Raw genomic sequence first — 20,061 nt, forward strand, 5'->3', positions numbered from 1 at the left:
CTCATTCGATTCGTCTTGGGGTCCCATAAGTCCCTATTAAAATTTATAAGATTAAGTAAAGTACATCAAAAGTTATGCTTAAAAAACTGCTGCATATAAATTTCACTATAAGCAAAAAAGGGTGCCTTATTATAAATTTTTAGAAAGGTTCTGAAATGACCTTTCTCGTGGATTAAAAATTTTCGAGATCTGACTTGCCTATCAAAAATTACAAGCAGTTTAAAAAATTGTCTGAATTTATATAACTTCAAATGGTCAGGTCTGATCGCCACGAAAAAGCCGTGTAGAGGGATGCCATTTTCCTCAAAGGCGGTGTCTGTATAGTATTGACAAAAAGTCTGTAGGTAGTCTGTTTTTTTACTCATCACTTATTTTTATGATGACCTCTTAGGTGCTGCGATCACGTTAGCGGAGATTCTATAAATGAGAGGAAGATACCAACCACCTAAAGGTGGATTAAACAACATTTTTTTTATAAATGAGTACTTTTGTTTTTTTAAATTTAATTTTACATAAAAAAATCATATTTAAATTTTTTTCTCTTGAAATTCTTTTAAAAAAAAATCTAAGGATTTCATAAGATTATATGAAATTTTCCCTTTTCTGATATAAAAGTCTAATTTACTGTAAACAGTTTGGAATACACTTTCTTGCGTTGAAAAATCATACCTTGCATGTTGGGCATGTTTGGGCTAAATTGAATATGTTTTGAATTTTTGTGAAATTTCGATGTACAGTACCGCAATAATTTTTCGTCAATACTCTAATATTTTGCAAACTTATTATGGCCAAATAACAAGGCTAGTGAAAAATGCAGGTTAGGATTTCTGTGCAACCTGAGAATAACGACCGTGATCCAAAACACATTTTCACCATGTGTTTGTTAATTATTTCAATATTTTTGTTTGGTTTAAGTTAGAAAAGATACAGAATACAAAAATAAGTTTTCTGCATTGTATGGCAGGTTCATGCATAATTGTACCATACTATTACTTACTTACCGTTGATTTCGATTTAAGGTTTTGCAATCTCAATAATGAATTTCTTTCTGATTAGTGAAAAGCCTTTTTTTAATGGAAATAAACTTTTATTAAACAAAATATACATTTCAACATTCTCTCCGTTAAATTCCTCCGTTTTCGTTCAATTCCTCGCAACCTACAAAACATTTTCGATAGTAATCATAGTAAAAAACAATAATAATTACAATACTTCGTGATATAACAGTCACGCTTTGGCGTAGTTTCGTTCGAATATCTACTTAATACGTAAGTACACGTCACCTAATGCTAACAGGTATAACAAAATAATATAAAAAGTTCTATTAGAAACGTGATGATTTTCGTGAATGATACTCACTTTTTTTCATTCTTTTATTCTGTTTCATACACTCTCGACCTAGTTTCATTCGCTCATTTAACTGTCGCTTTCAGATTCTGCTGACAAATGTGAATGCGCGTAATTATAAACCTCGAAAACTGATTGGAACCATTATACTGCTACGTGAAATAATTATTTACACATTTTAGAATGACGCTTTTCCCAGCCTCGCGGGCACATTCAGCAAAGTCTCCCTGGTGCCCTCTCCCACCCCCGGGGTCATTGCGTGCGGTTTGGGTGATTAAATTTCGTTCTTATTCGAGTGAGGGGAGTTTTACGCCAGTGAGCCAGTGGGAGGGGTGGTTTAAACTCGCGCGCACACTTTCGCACACACACACGCACAAGTGCACACACATTATTTCCGCAAATTTGCTAATTTAGTCGTTAATTAGATTGAGCATACTCAATCGCGAACCCCCTCACTGCTGCAAGCACAATGTTTTCCAAACTTGACTTCCACTCGGCCGATTAATTACTCCGCGTGCGTTGAACACATTTATTATTATTTATTTATGATTAAAATTCAAAAGTGCCGTTTTTCGATATTTTCCGCTAAACTGATGGTTAAATGCAACGCTTTGAGCGCACGCAAGTGATGATGATTTATGAATGGGGGGATGCGATTTTCCTCTGCAACGGTTGGGGAGCAATTCTCTGAAATGTATAATGTTGTTTTTTTTTGGTCAAAATATTAAAGCTGTTTAAGCTAATTATTTCTTTTAGGGTTTGAAGAAATTAATTAGGGAAAAACATATATGAAATATGCCTTTGAATGGATAAAATGCATTTTTCAAACAATGAGACAGCAAAGGCAATATGAGCAGTGCTGACATTTATCAGACAAAAGTTGATGAACTTAGTTTTGATAACATTTTCCAAAGCAAAGAAGGTAATGCAGAGAACTAAATAAATCGTCATCGTGTGTTTAATTTTTAAGATTTCATAGAAAAATAATGATTTTCTTAAAACTGGCACTTGAAAAATGCACATGTAGGGTACTATTCTTAACAATTTGTAAAAGGAATTTTGGGAAAAATTTTGAGGGAAGAAAAATGTACATCTCCGAACCAAAAAAAAGTGACTTTCAGACTTCCATAGTCGTCACCTTATAACTATATCTCAGAATTGAGACAGAATTGCTCCCACGGTGTTCTACCCTGCGAGGGTCATCGTAACGCGACGCATATCTACGAAAACAGTCCCTCCAGCAGGTGAATCGAAACGCAGAGGAAAAAGCGCATGATCTTAAACTTTAGTCAAACGGACGTGGTGATCTGTTCCACCACCTGGATGGGCCGCGTCGGCCGGCAAAAGTTGACCCCGTTGGTGGTGGTCCAGTGGCAGTGGTTCCAGTGGTGGCAATCGCCCGCGCCCGTACCGCCGCCCCGCTGGTGTCCCCCGTTGGCGAGGCCCTCGGGCACGCTGCGGCTGCGGGATGGGTTGTGCTGCAGGCCGTTGGTGCAGAAGTACTGCGATGACGTGGTGCCGGGCCCGGCCGCGGCCGATGGCGGTCGACGCAGGGAGTCACGCTGGTGGGAGGGGGTCGGGTTGTGGATCTCGCACCTGGAAAGAGAGAGCAGAGCAGAGATTGAAATGGACGTTTGAGATGAGCGGGTAAACGTTGAGCTTTTTGGCTTAAGTCGGTAAACGCCTGGATGTAGACACCTGCGTTATAGTGGTTATGAATGAACTTTTTCAAAGTTTAACAAAGCATCCCAGTGTGAAATGGAAGACCCGATCAGTATGACCGTTGACTAGCGTAGCACTGATGTAAGGGATCGGGCGTTACATTTCTCAAAAGGGTTCTGCTACGCATAGGCATTATATTTTGTACATATGATTTGGTATCTAAAACAATGTGAAGAAAAATTTAAACATTAGTTTTAAAAAAATGTGTTTTGTTGATTTCTCAAATAAAAAAATAAAAACAAAACAGAATTCTTCAACGGCACTGCTACTTTCATTTCCAAAAACAACCCCATGAGCAATCAATACCCTCTTTCCAAACAATGCACAACATGGTCTAGCCTTATCGAACCTGCCCTTTATCTCGAAAACCCGAGTGGCAATGTTCTCGCATAATTCGCCCATCAACGGCAGAATTTTCCCTTGTCATCGTCGTCGGCCTACTAAGAGGGGGTTCGCATGCTTTTCCTTGCGAAAGTTGCCTTCAACGCAGCGAAGCCAGGCCGAAATCGCCTGCTAAGCTTCATGTAGGGAGTTGAGGACATTGGCGCGACGTTGTTGCTGTTATTTGGATGGTATGCTTAAGACTGTAATCATTTCTGTGTTCTAGGAAATGGATGGAAAGGATTACACGCGGGGTGTTTGAACGTGGGATTTAGATAAAGAGTTCAACATAATTTCACTAGAAATTTATTTGATCATTAATTTGTTTGAAGATTATTCTTTGAAAATATAAAACTTAATAAATAATAAGATTGAAAACTTATTAAAGGTGGATGCAGAACCCCTGCTTGAAACTAAATATTCTAGGGAAATTATGTGTGTTTTTAAAGTAAACACGACGACGCGGAAACTAATCCTACCTGGAGTAGCATCTGCTTGGCGGGTATTCGCCCGGATACTGGGGCAGATGACTAGAGGTCGCTCCCTGCTGTTGATGCTGCTGCTGCTGCTGATGCTGATGATACCCGTGGTGAACCCGTGGCTCCTCGTCGTTACCCATCATCGGAGTCTGGAAGGCAAACGAAAGGCTCTTGTGGAGCCGCCCGTTGGCGCTACTCTGGCAGTACGGACTGTGATAGTTGTAACCGGTGGTCGTTCCGCCACCTCCTCCCCCATCGGCTAGTGCCATCGAGCTGTGGAACATTCCCGGGCCACCGTTCATGAATTGAGTCGAGAGGCACCGTTGCTGGGGCAGTTGATGCTGCTGCTGCTGCAGGTGGTGGTGGTGCTGCGCCCGATGTCCACCGGGGAACGTTCCGGCGGTGGAGGCTGCCGCGGCTCCACCGCTACTGGACAGGTTGGTGGCGTGGGTGTTGGTGTTGTTGGAGGTGGTGGTAGCGTTGGGATACCACTGATTGTTAAAACGCTGCGACGAGAAGCTTCGGTTGAGCACATGCTGGCAGTCGCTTGACGAGGTCGGTGCCGTGCACCGTGATGTAATGGATCTGCCAAAGGGGAACAGATAGAGCAGAAGAAGGTCGTTACGGTAATGTAAGGAGATTTGCTAATTGGTGTGCTGGGAGCTTAGCAAGGACGTGTTAGAACGTTATACAATTGCCTCTGTTCATTTCCGGTTGACCAGTTTAATTGGGTACTGTGCACGCTGATTTGTACACATTTCATGCAGATATTGTTCTATGAGATACTGGTTAAAAAACGAGACCCAACTCCCAAAACTCACCCATTCGCCGAATACTTCATGTTCTTCCCGTCCGGATGGCCCACGAAAAACAGAATAATCGCCGAGATGGCAGCACTGGCCGCACAGATGTAGTACCCGGCGCGCCCATACCGGTGGGAAGAATCGTTCAAGAAGGCGCACAGTGGCACCCCGAACAGCACCGGCAGTGATTCCGCACTCTTGATGAAGCCCCAAGCCTTGGAGAAGTACTTGCCGCGGATCCGCTCGATGGCCAGCATCTTCAGCGTGTACCGGTAGCCACCGAGACCGAGCCCGTAGGCCCACGCCGAGAAGCACAGGCCCCGGTAGTCGGCCACCGCCGACAGCACCAGCAGCGACAGGGACACCAACGTAACACAGCCCTGGGGGCGAGAGTTGAATGATTGTTTCATAAAATTTGTGTTGAAACACTAGCATCGTACCTGGCAAACATATTGACGAGATATTCGGATCTTCTTGAAGGACACCTCCAGCGTTTTGTTGATGGACGACCCGCTGAACACGATCCCCAGCGCAATCGAAAGCCCGAGGAAGGTCTGGAGCAGGACCAGGTCCTGCATGTCGTATCCTTCGGCAAATCCGTGAAGAGACTGTGAAAACATGGTAAGAATTGAATTATAAAATGATAAAAATGTCTTTAGTCAAACATAATTTTGAGACCAGCAATTTTCAAGTATTGTAAAATTTTTATTCTTATGAAAATACTTTTTTACCGATTACAAAGGTTCAGGTTTGCCAAAATTAAATAATATCGGCGAGTGTTATTTAGCACGGCGTTGGCGAAATATTTGAATATTTCGTACAACATTATTATCTCAAAATAAAAGAAGGTTCTAATAAACATTACCAAAAACATAATTTTAACATAATTCCAATTATCACGCTCGGTATTGAAAATATAGGTCAGTGAAGGTTGTGTCCAAATCGTCAAAATGCCAATTTTTATGTCCAGTTTCTATAACCATGAAGTTTGGTACCGAAATTTCTGAAATTCGCATAAGGCTTTCTAGTCAGAAATCTACTATCACATTCAAAGTATGTTTACATGGCAGCTGGACGTTTGTTTGCATCAGATTTTCTATCTCTTTCTAGCATTTTTTTGTCAGGCAACGTCTAGCTGTTTTTTTTGGATAAGCGCCCGATAAGTCAGCCAACATACTTCGCAGAGCTGTGACGGCTCGAGCAGCTCATTGTTTGCATCAGGACACTGTGACGAGAAGTTCGTCATTTTTGGGTTAAATTATTTTTTTTTCATTGAGCCTAGAAAGCCTTATGGATCGGTAAATGTCCCTAAACACCCTTTTGGATGAAAAAAAACATTACAAAATACAATTTGTCTTTTTTCAATCTCAGAAAAAATATGAAAGTTTAATATTTTGATAACCCTTTTGAAAATCAAAAAAAAAAAACTTCAAAATAGTAGTTTATGCAACAAGTTGCAAAAAGGGGATTTTTTCAGCACGAATCGTACATTTATCCAACGAGGTTCACCGAGTTGGATAAATACGACAAGTGCTGAAAAAATCAAGTTTTGCAACGAGTTCCATACAACATTTTTTGCAATTCCGAAAAACACCCATTGAGTGAAATTTTATGTCAAATTTTCATGTATTTTGTCAATAAATCGTTTGAATCGAAAAAATGTTGAAAAGTGTTACTTTTCGAAACAAGTGCTGAAAAGTTCAACTTTTCAGCATCCATTTCAGTGCTGAAAAGTAGAAATTTTCAGCATTTATTTTGAAAAGTGTTGCTATTCGATTCTGTTATTTTTAATACAGAAAAGTAGGATATTTCGTCGTTCAAGAATGACAGGAAAAGTTAGTAGTTTCACGACGGAATTGCAAAAACATTTTTTTTAAATAAGAATGAGTCGTGAAATGCTCAAGCATCCCTAAAAATAATTACTTCATCGAAACAACTTGAGCAACGATAATTTATAATTATTGCTATAGGTTTTCTTGAAAAGAATTTACAAAAATAAAGTGCGCTGAAAAACAATTTGTTTAAAATAAGATTAACATGAGTATGACTTTTATTTATTTCTCCAAATTTTTAAGCGATTTTTTAAGGATGAGGAAATATAGAGACAAAACAAATTGCAAATTGCAGTTCAGATCAAATTGGAAAACTTTCGACCTGTGGATCACAAAAAAATTAAAAAAATCTTGACAAAAAAAAAAACAAATCAATTTTTTTTTCCTGGTTAAGATTTCTAAAATTATTTAATTTTTTGTCAAAATCGAGATTTTTGCTCCAAGGTGTAGATTATGAGTCAATCTACGTTGTTAAACGATAAGGTTGATAATTTTATCGTTTTCGATTTATAAAATTATTTTAAATGAATCTTCTTTTAAAACCTCATTTTAAATGAACTTTTTTTACAGAAATCTTTTAAAATATTAATCGAAATTACGAAAAAACATTTGTTTTAATTGAGCCAGTCTAAAAGTATGACGACAATCAAACAAAAAAAAAACCATCCACATTAACGACCCCCGGGTCTTGTGTGGTCTCTATTGCAAGTTTCTGCTCGAACCTAGGAGTCCGAAGGCTTGAATCGGGAGGGCACCCAAACCTCTTTTATTCCAAGAAACCTTCCACCCCAGTGTTTGAACTGACGACCTTTGGATTGTGAGTCCAACCACCGCCAGCGATTCCACCGGAGTAGGCTTGGTTTGGTGTGTTATTTGTACTTATAGCATGGAGACGACTCCTACACCTGGAATGGCTTAACGGCCTAACAACCAAGGCCGGGACCGACATTTTACTTCCTCATCCGATGCAAGGTTGGAGCAGATGGGAATCGAACCCAGAATCATCCGCTTACAAAGCGAACAGCGTAACCATTCGGCCACGCACTGCCAAAAGTAAAAAAGTATAAGGACATAAAACTTACATAACATTTCTAATCTAATCTAATCTAATCAGACCCTAGCGCAGCCAATCTTTCGAAGGGATCCTGGAGAGTGCCTTAGGTTAGATGACGCCTAGCACTCTTCTTGTCATTTATTAACATCTGTAGTGCGCCATTGCATCGGAATGCATTGAAACATCACAACCGTTAAAGCGGCCAGGCCTACTGCGTAAAGCCGTATCGCAGAGATGATTCGTAATTGGGTTGAGTTTGAGCACTGGGTGTTCGAACAACAACACAATTCTGAATCGACAGGGGAGGAAGAAGCGTGGGGACACACCACCATACGCTCCGAGATTTTGGTTGTATTCGTTGGGAGCACCATGCTAAGAAGGTTTGGTACTCCGGGGCCCTCTGGGATGGGACATTGTATTTCCACTATTTGGACTATTTGCCGTGGTTATAGCGCCACAACTCGCTCGGACATAAAACTTAAATAACATTTATTTTTAAATATGGGTTTCAAAAGAGGCGTAATTTGAGTATTTATTGTAAAATACTTGAATTTTCATAATTTCCAAATAGACCTAAATTTCGTGTAGATCTTTACTGTACTAATTTTTTTAGTGCTACATACTCAACCCATGCAGTTTTTTTTAATTTCTTTTTCTGAAATTTGCATTTTCACTACCAAACGTCAATTAAATGTTTATAGATTTTTGCAATATTAAAAATTGTAATGTGAAATACTCTTATATTCCCAAAATATCTCTTCAAAAGTTGTGTGTTTGTATTTGTACGTACATAATTTATACAATCAAGGTTTTATTCTTTTAAATTGGTGTTGATCTGCTTTAAACTTGAATTAACAAAGTAATAAGGTATAAATACATAATGAAATTAATAAATGAAAAATAAATGGCATTTACGATTGTTGAATTCAATTGAGTAACATGTAAAAGATATCTCTGCAAGTTTCTTCTGAGAAATTTTATACAACCGTTCACGAACGAAATCGACTCGCCGTGGGAAACAATTCCGTCGCGAAGCAATTAATGAGTTCATTCAGGGATCGGGGGAGAACAAATGACGAAATTCGGTGCTAATGAGATTTTCCGCGACTTAAACAATACCATGCGGAAGCGTACTTTTCCGCTCCCGCGAGCTGGCTGAGATAATCTTTGAATAAGCTTAAAATTGAAATTGAAATAAATTCAAGGATTAGATGAACCAACGGTTATGGCTAAATCTGCGAGGTCGGGGTCATAACGCGTGTACGGGCGTACCTACTTTTTTGTGCGCACTTTCATATCTGGACGCCACATTTTTTAATGGGAAAGTGTGATGATGATCGTGAAGTGAAAATGGCTGCGATAACGAGCATAATCCCTCGCGTGAAATAGGTCAAGTGATGAAAAGCTATTAAACTTTTTTTTTTATCTTCGAGCTCGCACATCGATGTTCCGGCGTGATGAAGCCCGTTACTGTACGAGGTGGTTGTAAATCTTAGATTACTTTTTTTTTGCGCTTGCGGTAGGGCGAGCTAATTACATTGATTTATGAAGCCAATTAAGGAGTGTTTTAGTTATTTCCAGCTGGATGATGAAAGTAGTAATGTGTGGGGATGGATTTACATGATTTGTGTTTTGTTGATGGACTTTGAAATATTAAATTTATGGAAACCAATATCTTCAAGTTGAAGTTCATTGATTTATTGTTAAAGAGTAAATTTAAATTTTTTTATTACTTTGAACTATTGATTTGATTTTAATCGAGTTTTTCAATACAAATCAATTCAACACATTGAGCAGATTCTTCAAAATTCAATTTCCAGGCAATTCTCACTTCCCAAAAAATCCCCCAAAAATAAATAAACCCAAAAAAAACCCCAGCAAAAATCGAGGCCCTCGTGTCGCTTTCCGTGGCAGGTTTAATTTTCAGCCAAGTCACCAGATTCTACCATTTCATCAATCATCGTCTCACCCCTCGAGAGCCCTCATGTGTCAACATTCCGGCAGCGTTGGCGTTATCGAAGTTGAAAAGACCCCCAAAGCTTGCCTTCACCCCCTCCCCTCTATTTGGCATTGTGAAAGACACTTGACGGAACAAGCAAGGATGCGAACGAGGGGTGGGCTTCGCTTGCTAAACTGACAGCTTTCGAGGGGGTCGTCCATGAACTTAAATGCTTGAATAAAAAATATTTTCAATATTTTTGTTTAACTTCTTTTTTTAATGTGTTTTTGAAGTGTTTTTTTTTCTATAAAATTACTTCTACGTAGTTCAAGAACACTCCCCAAAAAGTGTACATGTTCGCTTATTATCGCCTCGAGTGTAATCTTGGGAATCATCCAACTTCCGGCAACGAGATTGGCACATGCCGTCCGGTGGACAGTTGCCGAACAGCAGTTGCTCAACACGAGTGCAAAAAAAAAGTGATTGAAAATTGTATTGAGGTTATGTGCTCATCGTGATACGTACCAGGAAGAAGATGGGCGAGTAGATGCCGAACGCGGCCACGGCCGCCGAAATCGACAGCATCCGCACCGAGGGCAGCTTCAGCGGGCTAAAGTCCAGGAACGGGGGCTTCGGCGTGCGGACGTGGGTCTTCTTTTCCTTCACCTGCGGGGAGGGGGGAAAATCGAATGAAAATGGGTGAACAAAATGGTTCAGTAAATTCATGAGGATATTGGAGCAACAAAAAATCAGTATGATGTCGAGGGAAAATTTTGTTATTCTATCGATGTTTCGTCGTTCAAGTAAGGTGAAGACTATACTCCAGGGTCAGCCATATTGGACGAGGACTTGGAAAAAGCTGTGTCTTGTCAGCTACTGATATGAATATTGAACTTTTTTGTTGCAAACTCACGTCATGATATTTCTATTTTGGTTGGATTTAGTATTGGTATAAATTGTTTAATGAAACTTATGTTTATAATTGAATGACATTTCATTTATTTATTTCATCCAATGTAATTTAAAAACTTGTTGAATAACTTAAAAATAGTCTTCTAGCAATACGTTTATAGATAAAAAATGCTAACAATATATCATGAGCTTAAAAATTTTCCACTCGAATTCCATTTTGAAATTCCTGTTTATTTTGATTGGGCAATGTTATAACTTATTTAATGTTTAATGTAAAAAAACACTGAAAACTCATTTTTATATTTAAAATTTTCATTGCAATCGAAAAGTGCTTCAGTTGAATTTAAATAAAGTGCATCATATCCGAATAGTTTATAATTAGATTTTTCTACACATTTTTGCCTTCCTCACGTTACTGAGGAAAGGCTATAAAATCACTCGAAAAATTAATTTCTCAATTAGACCTCCTAGACCCAATTATGCAGTTTAGTTAAGTACTTCGCTGCCGTTTTACGGCGATATGATGTATACGCCATCGAGGTGATTTTGCTGTAGACACGATTTTCTGTTTTTGTTCATTTTTTTCAATTTAAAATGACTAATTTAAGGTCTGCTCTGTAGAAACTGTTAAAAAGTACAATAAAAATGTGGCCCCTACAAAATTTCTTGTTTTTTTCCTATTCTCTACAATTTTAAACCACAAACATCATTTGGCCTAAAAAATAGCAATAAAAAATCACTACTTTTACTTCCCAATGATGTATGTATACATTGCTTGATCAAAGCTGGCTACTAGGCTGGCTATATTTTTTGTGCCAGCTATTTTGACAGCTGAGCGGATTCCGTAATGCATTGTCCACGTGGATGCTTTAAGTGGGGGAGGGTATTAGGGAGCGTTCTTTTATTACGTAACGCAGTGGGGGGGGGGGGGCTGGAGGCCGTGTTATGCTCCATACAAAATTTTTAAAATTTGTATCGAAATTTTGTTACTAGGGGAGAGGGGGCTTTAAAATTCGGTTTTTTGCGTTACGTAATGAAAGAACGCTCCCTTAGCGATTGTCTACGCTCCATAAACACATTTTTTTTGCATGAGCAATTGTCCACAAGGGAGGTGGATGGGTCTAGAATTTTCAAAAAAGTATCTACGTGGATGTGGATAAGGTGTCAACCATTAAGTACGTCACATTAAAATCAGCCAAATTTCACTCCACCCCCCTTTGTCACGATTTCCCTATGCTTTTAACACGCAATGTCACGCTTACTCAAAACCCCCCACTTCCCACAGAACGTGACGTACTTTATGGATGACGCCTATTGGACGTCCCCTAAGAATTAAATCGAATTAATGTAATAAAATATTGCCAAGTCTTGATTTGGTCCCAAAACCTTAAATCAACATTCAAACAGAAATGAATTTGACTTCTAGCAATTCTCAATGTATACATACATCATGATGAGTAAAATTGGCGTATACATCATTGTTTGTTTGCTTAATAAAATGGGCCCCAGAGCAGTTTTTTGAAAAATTCTTTCGTCAGGAGGTAGCTTTTAACATTCTTTATCAGACTGTACAATAAAATTGAAAATGTCCAAAATGGCGTATACATCATATCGCCGTAAAACGGCAGTTCAAAAGTTATGCTAAAAAACGATTTTGACAATAGTCCGGAAGATTGTAAAAAGGGTGGTTTTTGTAAGAAACCCCGTCTTGCTATACATTTTTAGAAAGACCTTTCCAACGCGTCCAAGACATTGTAGATCTGACAAATCTATCAAAAGTTATGAGCACTTAAGTGTTATTTATACGCTTTTTGGAGGCCAGATCTCAGATATGTTGATGAAAACGTTGTCCGGATCTCTCATGCGACATATCGTTGGATAGGTATTCAAAAGAGCTTTCCAATGCGTCTAAAACATTGAAGATCTGACAACCCTATCAAAAGTTATAAGCGTTTAAGTGTTATTTGCGCACTTTTTCGAGGCCGGATCTCAGATATTTTTATGGAAACGTTGTCCGGATCGCTCATGCGACTTATCGCAGGCTGGGAATTCAAAAGACCTTTCTAACGCGTCCAAAACATTGAAGATCTGAAAACCCTATCAAAAGTTATAAGCACTTAAGTGTTATTTACGCACTTTTTGCATTTTGGATAGCACCCTTTAAATGTGAGGAAGGCACCAACCACCTAAGGGTGGATTAAGTAACGTTTTTATTTTGAATTTAAAAAATAATTATTTATTATTATGATGCCAATCTTCAATTGCTGAGATTCGGCCTGCAATTTAATCAAAATAAAAAAAAAAGATTTCTTAGTGTGCTTGCCCTTTGGTTTAAACATACGATATCTCAGAAAAATAAAATCCGATTTTTACTTATTAATTTTGCTTTAGAATAAAACTAGAAAACTTTTTAATTTAAGCAGCTTCGGAAACCTTATAACCGCAATGCTCCATGTAATGCTAAAATATGGTTATGGCAAACCAATCATACAAGTTCAAAGCAATTCAGGAACGACTTAGCCGTAACTTAGTAATCAATACATTGGTGTTGTCCAGCATAACTTACGAGGACATCCAGCGTTCATAAATAGCCCATACGCCTATTAATTCCACCGTCCAGCTGAGTTTGCCAAAAGTACATAAATGAATTCCATCATAATAACATTGGTTTTGTTCCGGAGCCGTTTCGGGGTTTATGGGAACCCCGTTCCAATTTCAATGCCGTTTTTATTGTATTGTTTATGAACAGTTTCCCGGCGGATCGTAAAATTAATTTGCTCGTAAGCCATTTTGTGGCATTGCCCGTTGACCACTCCGAGCAAAGCCACACCATGGTCACCAAAATATTCTCGGAACACACAATTATTAGCCCCAGCCTCTGGCGTCGTGATACACAGGAACAGGACACGTGTGGCACGTTCTGGCGAAATTATGACACCGGAACGAGGACGCACCGCGTGCCAGCCAGGTGGAAAACAATTTTCAAAACCACCACGCGATGGCGCACCAGCCAGGTTGATTGAAAATTTGCCCCATTATACAGACAAAGTTTTGTCGGCTCGCACACGTGGAAATTGACTGTGGAATCCGTTTGTCGGTTTGTCGGAATTGACAACGTGCTTTTGGGGGTGTGTATTTGGGTGAAATGGAAGCGTATGAAAGTTTGACAGGTTGAGCAAACCGCGTTGGCAATTTTCAAATAACATTTCCGCTCCAATTGAGCGTGAAAACGAACTTCGAATTACTGCGTTGGAGTTAATTCTAATGGAAAATATTGTGATTAGTGGCTGTTGGATACGGATTTAGAAATCCGTGACATATTCGTTTGTCGTTTCTAATCAAGTCGTTTCACCGAAGACCATGTTGACCATACACAGCAAAACAAGTAGTAATTCCTCGATGTAAAAATTGCATTATTTCATGATGTTTTATGTTATATTACACGCAGAATTATGTAGTCCATCAGTATTGGAAACCTTCTTTACCGAATTGTCATGCTCATTTAATTCCACAGGTTTGAATTTTGTTTGCGTGTGCAGATTTTTTTTTCGTGCGGTGTGGTCTGTGGATGAATATTAAATATTTTTTCTCACAAAGGTGATGAGCATGCTTTTTTTCTTTGCAATTCCATCTGCAACATCCATCTCTATGAAATCGGCTGATTTCGATATTTTTTTTATTATTTTACTCATACTTTGTGGAAGCCTTCTTTATGGCTAAATAAGCCATTTTGTGCCATTGGTTCACGCATACAAGTCTCCTTACAATTTTGGCAGCTGTTCATATAAAAATGGCACGAAAATATTTGAAAATCTTCAAGTTTTGAAAGAATTTTCTGATGGAATTGGTTAAGAAAGAAAAGCACGCGGAATTTTTTTTATTAGCTTTTTTACAAAAATTCAATCCAATTTCAATTTGGTTTTATTGGTGAATAATCAAGATACAATAAGTTGTTTTAAGGTACATAACAGAGTTTTGGAGTTCCTTACAGCTGTGTGTTACATCATAATCCATTTTGAAACAGTTATTGCTTGTAAATAAAGGTGTCATCAAGAGTAAGAACAAAATAAACAAAAACTTACTAAAATTGCAAGGGATTTACAAAAATTCTATTTCTCAAAATCAGCATTTAAAATTTGCGAAATTTCATGATATGTTTTAGGTGACAAAAACTTATGAGCCATAAAGAAGTGTGGACAAAAATGTTGCCGAGTTATGATGTTTTTTGAATAAAAAAAAACCTAGTAAAAAATGTTTACTACAGTTTCAAATTTGCAATCGAAAAGTACATTACAGATTTTTTGATAAAGTGCACCGTTTTCAATAAATCATGTCCATATCTGAAAAAAATCTAAAGGCTCAGTTTATTTTGAAAAGGTTTTCAGCAAAATCAACTTTAGTTTTCTGTAGTTTTGCAAGTTTTTTTTGAAGTTTTTTTTTTATTTTTTTGAATGGATTTTGTCAATAGCATTAATTATTTTAGTATACAACGATGTGGGCTGGTCATACTACTGAATTTTCTGATTGATTTGGTGTTTTCTGCAAAATTGAAGGGTTTATTTAAGAATTTTCAAAATCAAATATTTTTTATTCATAAAAGTTGCAATCCAAAAAACTTTTTTTTTCAATAGTATACCAGAGTTTTTAAATTGGTGCGAAATTTGGAACCTTAGATATTGCCTTAAAAAATGTTTTAGAAGATATCGGTTAAAGAAATTTCAAAAACCTTTTCAATCAAATTTGCAATCGAAATTGACCGCATGTTTTATGATAAGTTGTAATTTTTTTTAGTTATAAACATTTTACGGTTTTTTTTTTCAAAAAAATGTTCCATTTTTTGCAGTTTGGAAATACTTATGAAAAAGAAGTGGAAAAAATCAAACAATTTCTTTTTTGTCTTGATGGTCAACTTCTTGTTGCTAAGATATAGCCTCTAAAGTTTGATTTTTGTTTTAGAAATGAGCTTTTTTTAGTGTCATTTTATAAGTCATCATTTTTCAACTCGCGATATCTCGGAAACTCAAATCAAATCAAATCAAATTATTCGCTGTACAGCATTGCCTTGGCGTTCTCGATTGTGAGATTCCGACTCGAAACTAGGTGCCCGAAGGTTTGATTGTTGAGGCAATTGCAACCTCTTTTTACACCTTAGCTTCCATCCACCCCGGGATTTGAACTGACGACCTTTGAATTGTTAGTCTAACTGCCTACAAGCGACTCTACCGAGGCAGGGACCCAGGGAGACGACACCTACATCTGGATTGAGCTATCGACCTGACTCTTTAGGTTAGACCGGGGCCAACATTTACTTCCCCGTCCGACGGAAGGCGTGATCAGAAAAATCTCGTCACGAAAAATGCCACCGGAACCGTCTGGGATCGAACCCAAGCCGACTGGGTGAGAGGAAACCACGCTTACCACTACACCACGGTTCTCGGAAACTATTAGTTCGATTTTCACAGCTTGAACATAAATTTTATGTAAAATTTTCTACACTCTTCGATACAAATATTTTCAAAATGTTGGAATTAAGAGTAACACACTTTTGAAAGGGTTAAATTCACTTAGCTTGGTCATTTTGAAATGCTGCGCCTGATTTTAAAATTATTAATTTAATTTTATGGAAAAAGGAAACAAAATTTCACAATAGCTTACATTTTTTAAATCGACAAAAAATAACATTTTTCGAACGAAAACTTACGTCCCGGGCAGACGGTAATAACAAAATTCATGCCATTTCAATAACGAATACTGTTAAAATAACAGAAAGTGTTATGGAATCTTCTTGAAAGAATCCATTTTTGCATAAGAGTTTAATAACTGTTTATGTTATCATAACAAAATTAGTTTTTGGTCTGATATTGCTTGAAAGCCAAAACAACTTGGGAATAACATTTTTTGTTATGGAAGAATACCTCCAACTGTTATAGGGATGATCGGATTAGTTGATAAAATAAAAAAAAATAATAACAAAGATTTGTTCGAAGAATAACTAAAAATGTTATTAGTCTGATATTACAATAACAATCCAATAACAAAAAAATCATAACGACGAATAACAAATCTTGTTATAAATAACATCAATTGTTATTGACCTAGTATTTTCAAATATCAAAAAATGTTATTCAAAAGTTATTTCCGTCTGCTCGGGACGTAGCAAACAGTACACATCATCAAAAAATTGTTGAGTAATTTTTGATTGCTTATTTGGTTCACATCTAAAAATAAAAGAATGATTTTTTAATTGCAATTAACATAATTTCTAAAAATCAAAAAATATATTTTTTCTTTGTTAAATATTTTTCCAAGAAACATATTAAATAAAAAGTTCTGTGTCTTCGGTATCAGATTTTGCACTTTCCAAACTCAAGTGCAAAGAATGCCTTTTTTAGTTTCCTGAAACATAAATCAATTCGAAAACTTAAATATACCTTTCACGGGAATTTTATTTTAGCATAGCATGGCATAGGTGTCTACGCGTAGTTGCTCTATTATATTTTGGGAATTCAACTTTTGGCGATAAAAAGATATCTAGAAAAACTAGGATTTTGTTCTCCGTGTACATATTTTTTTCTAAAACCTACAACTATGCCGAGTCATTAAATCGATAAGAAAGTCCCTTCTCACGATACAGATTTTTGAATATGCACATGCCCATTATGTATGATCGGCTAATTCCGGCTAATTTTTATAATTGAAAAATCTTAACTGTTGTGTGTGTTTATGTTTACGACATTTTAAAGAGTATGCTTTTTTATTTGTTTAATTGCAGGTCATAATAAAAGAAAATAAAATGTGTTAAGGGCTTGATGCAGTTAATTTCCGAGTGGTGCTAATTTCTTTTCGTCCCATTATCAGTAATTACAACTGTTTATATCCTCCCCTCATCCTCGAAACCCAAATATCTCAACCTTCATTCACTTGAGTGCGCAAAACAAAAACAGGAAACTCGAATTATCCCATTAATGCAGCTCCGACAGTCGCACAAAGTCGACTGGCTTCGCCCAAAGAAAGCCTTGTTGAGGCAGGTCACGAAAATGGGCCACCGTGGCCATTTTACGAGAAAGACATTAGTAACTCGCATAAATTACAACAAATCGTGTGTCCCGTAAGGACGCGCGTCGGCTCCAGCTCGGGTAATAAAGCGCCAGCAAAAACTTGGCCAAAAAACTGTCCCACTCTTTCCTCTTCTCGAACAAAGTCGTCGTGACGCGTCCTGGATTTCGGCACCGCGGAGAACGTAAATTTTGCCAGGCAGCAAAAGATTTGAGCGCAAAAAATTGTCATCCTTAATTACCTTCTTCCGTTGGTTCTTCAGATGCAGAATCGCACGCCGCTGCGGATGGTAGAGTGAGGCCGGCCGGTACAGCAGTCCCATGAAGAAGCTGAACGAAACCAGCCCGGTGACGGCCTGCAGGCCCAAGCGCCAGCCCATCTTCCTGTGTTTTTGTTGTCGTTGTTGCCGCAGAGATTGAGTTTGGGGAGAAGAAAGTCAGAAAAGAAGGATGTTTGGAAATTAGCGATGCGATGAGATTTTCTGTTTGTACTTGCAATATAGTTGCTGAAAGGATATACTGTGTAATGGGGTTAATCATTTATGAGAAATTAAAATAAAACTATGTTTTTTTGATTAACATGTTTTGTGTTGCGAGATGTTGTATACAAATTAAAAAATGCTATTATTTTTCAAAACATACATTTTTCTATAAATCACTCCGTTAAACCCCTTTTTCAACTATTTTATCTGTTTAATTATGTATAATTTTATTTAAATATTTTATTTTTGACAATATGTATTTCCTGCGTATTTTAAATAAATTCCACCCAAAGACATCACCCGGCCGGAACCAAATGAAGCTTTTAGTAAACTTCAAAAATTGAACCAAAAGGGGCGGACACAGATCCGTTCCGCAAGGTTGTCCTCCGAAACGGACAGCCGGAAGGAGTGTGCAAAAGTTTCACTCGCCTTGGGGAGGTAGTGCGAGGGCCGTCAACCGTGGATGTCATCAGTTGAGTAAAAAAAAAGTTTTTCCCGCCAACAAAACGACCATTCTGCTGATTGTGGGACTCACGGTGTGTGTGTGTGTTTGGTGGTTACACTCTATGGAAATGATGTCGCTTCAATATTTTGGGATAATTTATGCCACCGGGTCCTCCGGCAGCCACCATGCCCCAGGGACACGGGGCTGGTTCTGGTACGCCCACGGGGGCGTTATAAAAATGGAAAACTTATGTGCCTCGGGACCATGTGTCGGTTGAATGCAGTGGTTTTCAACGAATGGTAAAATTTTTATTTTTAGTTGCTTTTTTTCTGATTTGTAGAACCAAACATTTTTTTTACAAAAATTAAACATCAAGTCAATAAATTTCAAGAATTACTTCGGTGGCTTTAAAATATGTTAAAATATGTCAATTGTAAAATTATATTTTATAAAATTCTTTGTTTGGTTGTCACAAATGACAAACTGTATATAATACCTAAAACCTATGTTATTTTTTAAATTTTTCATAATTAGGCCGTTGCAACAATTTCGCACATTATGGTTGCGAAGATTTCGACCAAGCTTAAAATTTTATTATGCAAAAAAAAAAAAAAGAAATTTGATGATTATGGCCGAGGTAAAAATATTTGTTTTTTTTTATAATAATTGAAATTTGATGGCATGATGATAAATATTTATAAAAATTTATACTTTTTAAGGAAAATGATTGAAAATTGCATTTTAAGCGATCAAACTTGTTTTAAACAATAATTACAAAACCATTACTAATTTTATTTTAGGGCTTTGCTCCTTAAAAAAGAATTACCCAACAAATCAGGGGTCAAAAAACTCGACTTGAAATCTGAATTGCATTGAAAATTCATGTAAAATCGATTGTAACTTAAAACTTGAAAACTTAAAAAGACAAAAGGTAATGCTAGGAGATGGTAGACTAAGGCAAATTCTATCAAAAACAAACGTTTACGTAATATTATAAATAAAAAAATAAAAAAAAAAAATTACTTAAAAAACATAAAATAATCGAAGTAAAGTATTTCGTAGAACAAACGTTGCTCAAAATTACCTACTGAACATATTAATTTAAAATAAATTGGACACTTGAAGGTTGAAATGACCATATCCAGTGAATTCTTTCGTTGTCGATATTAAGCGGGAGATATCAAATTATAGAACGAAAAATCAAAGCATGCTTCATAAAGAGACTGAAAAACATATTGGCAGCTGGAGTAATATTGATATCAAGAAGATCGACAGCCAGAGAGTCGACTGTATTACAAAATGAGTCCCAATAAACAGTTCATTTAAATGAGAGAATTTTTTTTTCATGGAAAGCTTTTTTTTGTACAGTTGTCAATATTTATAATACATATTTGTTTTCACTGGTCGAGAAGATCATGCAAAAAAAATCAACAATTTTTGAATTGTATTTATTTTAGTTGTTAATATTTTAAATTTTACCAGAAACATTGTTTTGACAATCGGCATGTAATAAAAAATACTTTTGCAATACTGCTGTGAAACTGTCAACTTTTCCTGCCCTTCTGTATCTTTTGAAGGGATTTTTTGATCGATTTGGTGTCTTCGGCAAA

General features: G+C 37.2%; 1 protein-coding gene across 4 annotated transcripts in view; it reads right to left on the reverse strand.

The window, feature by feature from the left end:
- Positions 1-1,390: 1,390 nt before the first annotated feature.
- LOC120429252 (monocarboxylate transporter 12-like) overlaps positions 1,391-20,061 on the reverse strand; it is a 78,752-nt gene continuing 60,081 nt past the window's right edge. For all 4 annotated transcript variants that reach the window (XM_039594465.1, XM_039594466.2, XM_052707579.1 and 1 more), the window contains 6 exons: positions 17,767-17,908; positions 10,083-10,223; positions 5,173-5,340; positions 4,751-5,112; positions 3,930-4,514; positions 1,391-2,943 (listed from right to left, as the gene is read on the reverse strand). In XM_039594465.1, coding sequence (XP_039450399.1) covers positions 2,637-2,943; positions 3,930-4,514; positions 4,751-5,112; positions 5,173-5,340; positions 10,083-10,223; positions 17,767-17,908 — 1,705 coding nt within the window. In that variant the 3' untranslated portion in view covers positions 1,391-2,636. The remainder of the gene's footprint in view (positions 2,944-3,929; positions 4,515-4,750; positions 5,113-5,172; positions 5,341-10,082; positions 10,224-17,766; positions 17,909-20,061) is intronic.

Source organism: Culex pipiens, chromosome 2, assembly GCF_016801865.2.
Source record: "Culex pipiens pallens isolate TS chromosome 2, TS_CPP_V2, whole genome shotgun sequence".
Classification (NCBI taxonomy): domain Eukaryota; kingdom Metazoa; phylum Arthropoda; class Insecta; order Diptera; family Culicidae; genus Culex; species Culex pipiens.